At 41.0% G+C, this 6,655-nt stretch overlaps 1 protein-coding gene across 1 annotated transcript; it reads right to left on the bottom strand.

Moving 5' to 3' along the window:
* Window positions 1–990: 990 nt before the first annotated feature.
* Window positions 991–5,096, bottom strand: LOC138998403 (endogenous retrovirus group K member 10 Gag polyprotein-like). Its single transcript, XM_070400502.1, is given in 2 exon segments — window positions 991–1,135; window positions 3,934–5,096. Coding segments are annotated over 2 exon segments (1,308 nt in total).
* Window positions 5,097–6,655: the final 1,559 nt, after the last annotated feature.

Here is a 6,655-nt window from a genome sequence, read left to right as displayed (position 1 = left end):
CGCTGCTGCTGAGGAAACAATGGAATCGCAAACACCAAGAATCACTGCGTTCTGTTTGTTCACATCTTCTGTCAACAGCAGCCCTGATGCCTGGATGTGGCCCTTTCTGTGCCAGACACCTCATCCTTTATGTGTCCCCAAAAGAAAGTTCAGAGGATACATCTTCTTTGCTCAAAGTTCAGTCTGGCTTCACCCATTACGTCAAATCTGTTAACCCTAAAATGGAGTGAAAATTGAGTTATCAGCTGTTAAAGTGTGTGTACATTTGGGGGGACACCCTGTAGTATATATATCTTTGGGGGACATATATTTCACAAGTGTGAACACATGTATATAATATATTACATTTGGTTCCTATTTTTGGAAGTCACTCAGTGTCAGGGCCAGCCTGACAGGGTTGAGCCGGGCTGAGGCAGGGAGGTGGGAATTGAGAAAAGAAAGAAAGACAGGAAAGTGGGGTCGGGAGGACCCCAGTTCTCTTGATGAACTGAAGCAACTTTATTAACCACACAATACTATTTATACATAACACACTGAATAGGAGGTCTATCAAGAGGAACGTATTCTTTGTTCCTCTTAATCTCTAAGGGAGGGACACAGCAGAAGGACAAGTTCTCAGTACAGCATATCTCAGTAAATAGTTACAGACTTCTTGGTAAGCTATGAAAGGCTGTTCTCATTCTACAAATGTTGCTCTTATTCTACTGATAAACGACATCCAAACAAGTGTGGGAAAACTGTGTGGGTAAGGGTCCCAGCCTTGCTAGCCCCTTCACGTGCAAGGACCTTGCCAGCTTACATCTGGCCCCCAACAGATCCCCCTTCTTTGTTTTTTAGGCGAAGTTCATGTTTCAGTGTCCGACAGTTTTTTATGTGTACATGTCAGCAGTAATATTTCAGTCCTGGATGGTGGACAAATGGTGGCAATGCAGGTCCGACCCTCTCTGGTTTGGTCCTGGGCAACCTGCAGCGACGCACAGCTGCTGACCGCTAGCGTGATAAGGCGTCTTCACCATCTTCATTTCTGGACTGCTTCTCTTCTTGTTGTCTCACGGGGACACTGCTATTCTGTGGCTGGAGCAGTCCTGATAATTCTCTTCTGTTGCAGGAATCCACATGGTCTTGGAGTTGTTTTCTGAAAATATACAAACGTATTCTCGACCAAAGGTTAATAAAGGAATCATATCTATAATTTAGACTTGTGATTCTTTTAATTTTTGTCCAAACGATTTTCCTTTGGCTTATTTGACACCATATATATTTTCATGGGTGTCTTGTTATTAGCATTATAAATGAAAAAATTTTTCTAGATGTAAATTAGTTACAGGATATTTTTCCTTATATGGTATTCTTCCACTATATTTCCACTATCCTCCCCTCTTTTTTAAAAATTTAATTATTGGGAGGCTTTTGGAAATTATATAATGAAGTTTAGATAACTTTAAATTTTAATTTTTTGTACAAAAATATGACTACTTTAGGTTTATTGTATGTTAAGCAATTTTACCATGAAATGATAATTATAGTTAATACTTTTTGAATAATTTTAATTAATCTGAAAACTTGACTACTATTTTACTGTCAAATTTAATACTTTAATAACAATCTTAGTTTATACTGTAAATATTAATGGAAAGAATTATTTTGTATCCTTGAGAGGGCCCTGAGCATTCCCGGTGTTAAGCTGGATTTAGATATAGGGTAGTTGCTGTTAGCCAAGTCTCTGTTATCTGGGTACCGATTTCGGCTGGACTAAGTCTCTTTCTGTTATCTAGGTCCTGATCTGAGCTGGGCTTGGGAAGCGCAGCAGCCATGGGGCAGGAGACCTCCCTCAGAAGGGGCGAGTGTTCAAGCCCCTGCATAGTTGGGGGGGGGGGTGAGGATCTCTGCCCCACCTCTGTTGACCCCCAAGTTCTCCCCTGAGGCCCCCTGCAACTGTGCCTGTCTTAGGTCTCCCCTCCCAGAGGGGTCTTACCCGTCATTGACTAACCAGCCATCCTCTGGGGCCAAGCAGGGTGTCTCCTTGGTAGCGTATGCCCCTGTGGCCTCCATGCCCAGTAACTGCCTTGGGATCCCCTCGCCTGCTGGCTGGGCCCTGGCATTGATCATGGGGAACCCAGGTTTGTTCTCCAGAGAGGGCCCAGCTTACGCTATTGGGCAAGAGACAGATCTATGGTACCAGCCACCATGAGGCTTTAACCTCAGTATGAACAGAGAGCGTAGGTAACAGTTGTAGGCAATTGGAAGAGGGACCCCCTTGGCAAAAAGGTCAAGAGAGGTCAATATAGAATACTTTAGTGCCTTCCCAGGGGGCCTTCCACATAGTGGAAGGGATAAAATCCTTTCATGTTCTTATTAAATTGCTGCCAAACAATTAGTTTGTAAGTTTGTTTGGAATAAATGTATAATATGCTGTTGTAAAATATTAAAAATTATTAATGAGCTTTTGTTAGTTTAAAATATATCTTAAAACTCTACTGTTGTATTTTAAGAAATATTAAATAAGATAACTTGTTTTGCCCTTTCTTAGAGTCAAAAACTTAAAATATATATTTATTAATACTTATTTGATAAAGCTTTCTATGTGATTTCAAGTATATTAAATTGCCTTTATTAAAAAATCCTTTAAGAAGAGAGAATAAACTTTTGAAAACATTTCAGGGCCCATGAAATGTCCTAAAGTCATTTCTTGATTATAGTTTTAAAATCTAACTTAAAAAAGTATTAAATATATATGTGTATATATAATTTAAAGATTATATACCTTTTATAATTATTAAGAGATATCAATTAAATTAAAACTGATCTTTGTATTTAAAAATTTTGGTTGGGATTATAAAATTTATCCTCTTTTTTCAATTAGACAAATGTTGAAATTTTATTATAATTATATGATTTCTCCTAGTTTATTTAACTAGAACTATAAACTCTTAGCTGGCAAGTTAAATATTTAGCATTTCTCAATCAGTAACATTTTTAAGAATAAACTTCAAAAATACAAGATATAATCAATAGATTTAATTCTGTCCTTTAGATTTTTCTTGAGGGAAATTTAGACTAATATTTTAGCATTTTGTTATTTCAGAATATCTAATTTAAGTTAGTAAACTCTCAAAGCTTCAGGGTGCCATTGACTGAAAACAGGTAACCATTAAAATGCAAATTAGTTACATTCTTTCTACTAAGGATGGGAAACTGAGAAGCAAGCCTCTCTTTAAAAGTTGTCACTGGCAGGAAATTTTTAGCCTACCTGCTCTGTTGGGGGAAGGGAGGCTAGCCCTTCCTCTATTAGAAATTGCTTTGGGAAGCCAGCCTTAATTAAAGGGCATAGCTGTCTTTTACCTGGGCTACTTAGATTTTTATAATTAATATATTTTAATAATTCTTGAGATTTAAATCCAATTTATTATTTTAAGGCATATTCTTTAGCAAATTTTTGTAACAGAGACAATTTTACTGAATTTCCTTTTTGGCCTTGAAGTTAACTTTTTAATATCCTTTATTAGTATTTAAAAACTGTTCTTTATTATGGAAATGCCAATCCTGCTGCTAGAATCTAGCCAGCATCTTTTTTCCTTTGGGTCAAATTTTGCTATTTTTGTTAGGAAATAATCAGTCTTGGGTTTTATTTTGTACATCTGTAAAGAGATTTCAGCTTAGAACTCTATCTAAATGTCCAAAATCGGACAATGCGTGCCTTAGTTCCAAGCCAGTTTTTCTCTTTACACGTGCACAGAAATCCCAGACGTATTTTTAAATTTCAGATCCGGTGGCATTTGCTGTAGCTGTATCAGAAATGCAAGGAAATTGTCATTTCTTCTCTATGTGGAAGATTTTAAATCTAATGATATTTTGTTTATTTCAGTAGGCAAGGGCAGCACCCAGGGCAGACAGAATGTCTTATTCCTATGGATCCAAGGTCCAGCCCTGCACTTCCGGGGGTTGCTCGGAATAGCTCTTGTATTCGTTTTGCTTTCTGTGGCAGGTGGGTGCTGTGCAACCTGCTGGCCTTGAGACGGCACAGGGATAGGAGGGTAAATAGACAATGCCCCTGTTATTTGCCATGGCTGGGCTGGCCCCTTTTGGTAGTTTCCCGACTGGTGTTGAGGCAAAGAATTTCCCTGGATATCTGTCTTAGATTTACACTCATTTACCCAATGTTTTCCTTTGTTACATTTAGGGCATAGTCCAGGTTGTTTGGGACCTCTGCCATTTCCTTTATTAACCCCTTTATTAGAAGGACACTGTTTTGCTATGTGTCCTGTTCCTCCACAAGTGTAACACTTGTATGTTGGACTTTTCCCTGTGCTAAATTGTTGCTGAAGAATTCCTTCAATGGTGGTTCCCTTTAATGCAGCTGCAATGGCAACTCCTTGTATATATGAGGGACCAATATCTGCGCAAATGCGGATATAATCTGAGAGAGTCCCCTGTCTTTGATAGGGCCGCAGTGCAGCTTGGCAGGCAGTGTTGGCGTTTTCATATGCCAACAGTTTAACTACTCACATGCCAGCCACTCCATCCACCACTACTCGGCCAACAGCCTGTAATAGCCGAGAGACAAAATCCTGATACTTTTCATCTGGCCCTTGAATAATTTTTGAGAGCTCCTCTGTTTTCTGACCAGAGGTGGGTAACTTTTTCCAGGCTCTAATCCCAGCTCCATTAATCTGTCCATAAGCTTCCTGGGGGTATTGAATTTGGTTGTGGGTATCAGCATAGACTCCTTCACCTACCAGCATTTCATAAGATATATTAATCTGGGCAGCTCTATTATGAGAAGCTTGTTCTTTAGCTTTTTCATCATATTCTGATTTCCACAAGAGATAATCCCCTCCTGATAAACAAGCCTTGGCAATAGCTCTCCAATCATTAGGTGGGAGAGCCTCTGAGGCCATAGTTTCCAAGATGGTTGAAGTATAAGGGGAAGTGGGCCCATGCTGAGCACAGGCTGTTTTTAACTCTTTTAAGGTTTTAAAAGGAAGCGGTTCATAAGCACGCTCACGCTGTCCCGTGTGAGGGCTCACCTGTTCCACAACAGGGAAGGCATGAATGCCCAATTCCACACCACACTTTCGTGCCTCCTGCAAAGCCATCTGGAGAGGGGAGAGTGGAACTGGTGCTGCACAAGGCAGCAGAGAGCTGCGGGAACGGCCCCCGCGGCTTCTCTTTCTCTTGCCAAGAAGCTTTAATTTTTCTAAAAAGCATTCCAACACATCCTCTATATCACTGCCCTCTTCAGTTCCAGCAGAAAAATATTCTTCCTCCTCTTTTGCCTGAACAATACCTGTATTATCATTATGACAAAGAGCAGCAGCTTCCTCAAAATCCCCCTCATCTTGAGGAGTTAAATTGCCTTTAAAAGTTACATTATTTCTTTTTAATATACTGTCTTTTTTAGACCCCTGTTTTGTGCTATCACGCTGTTTCTCCTTTTTTTTCTGGCTTAAGAGACAGTTGATTATGGTCATGCCTGGGGTCTAAACAATCCCGTATTAAATTCCATAAGGAAAATGCATCAACCAGGGTCTTACTTGGCTCAAGGGCTTTATAATGATCACGCATTTGTTCCCCAACTTTCTGCCACGTTTCTAAGTTAACGGTTCCTTCCTCAGGAAACCAAGGGCAGACCTCCTGAATGAATTTTAAAAAATTTTCTACTTGCTTGTCATTAACCTTAGTTCCTCTACTATTAAGCATAGACTTTAACATTTGCCCATAAAGGGCATTTTCTCTAGATTCTAATTGCCCCATGCTTTACTCCCAATTATCAAAAAATTGCTCCTCCCTTACCTTAATGAGTGCACTCTTTATCTGGAGGAGTTCCTCACCGTCGTCTCTCCAAGCCCGACGGAGTTCCTCACCGTCTTTTTCCCAGTTCCTCAATCCCTGTTCGGGCGCCAGATCTGTCAGGACCAGCCTGACAGGGTTGAGCCGGGCTGAGGCAGGGAGGTGGGAATTGAGAAAAGAAAGAAAGACAGGAAAGCGGGGTCGGGAGGACCCCAGTTCTCTCGATGAGCTGAAGCAACTTTATTAGCCACACAATACTATTTATACATAACACACTGAATAGGAGGTCTATCAAGAGGAATGTATTCTTTGTTCCTCTTAATCTCTAAGGGAGGAACACAGCAGAAGGACAAGTTCTCAGTACAGCATATCTCAGTAAATAGTTACAGACTTCTTGGTAAGCTATGAAAGGCTGTTCTCATTCTACAAATGTTGCTCTTATTCTACTGATAAACGCCATCCAAACAAGTGTGGGAAAACTGTGTGGGTAAGGGTCCCAGCCTTGCTAGCCCCTTCAGGTGCAAGGACCTTGCCAGCTTACATCTGGCCTCCAACAACTCAGAAATAATAAATCAAAGTGTCATCCTCAATGGGGGACAATGGGGCACTGCAGCCACTTTCCAAATCACTTTCCTGCTTCTTGCACATGTTCCCCTCTGCACACTGTGGACACTTGCCGGGAGGGGGCGGGCAAGGCTTTTCACTGCCCCATCACCCAGGCTGGGCAGACCCAGTGTTTACAGAAAAGTGGCCCCAGGAGCCAGCTGGAGAGAAGCAAAGCCTGAGGCTGCCTGCCTTGAAGACTGCCCTTGCCTGAAGGACATGGGGCCCAGGCCTGGCTTGGCAAAGCTCTGGGTTAACAGTG

The sequence above is a fragment of the Myotis yumanensis genome, unplaced genomic scaffold (assembly GCF_028538775.1).
Source record: "Myotis yumanensis isolate MYYU_CA2020_CCGP unplaced genomic scaffold, mMyoYum1.0.hap1 SCAF_20, whole genome shotgun sequence".
NCBI lineage: Eukaryota > Metazoa > Chordata > Mammalia > Chiroptera > Vespertilionidae > Myotis > Myotis yumanensis.
The sequence above is the reverse complement of the archived record's forward strand: the minus strand, read 5'-3'. Positions and strand labels throughout refer to the sequence as shown.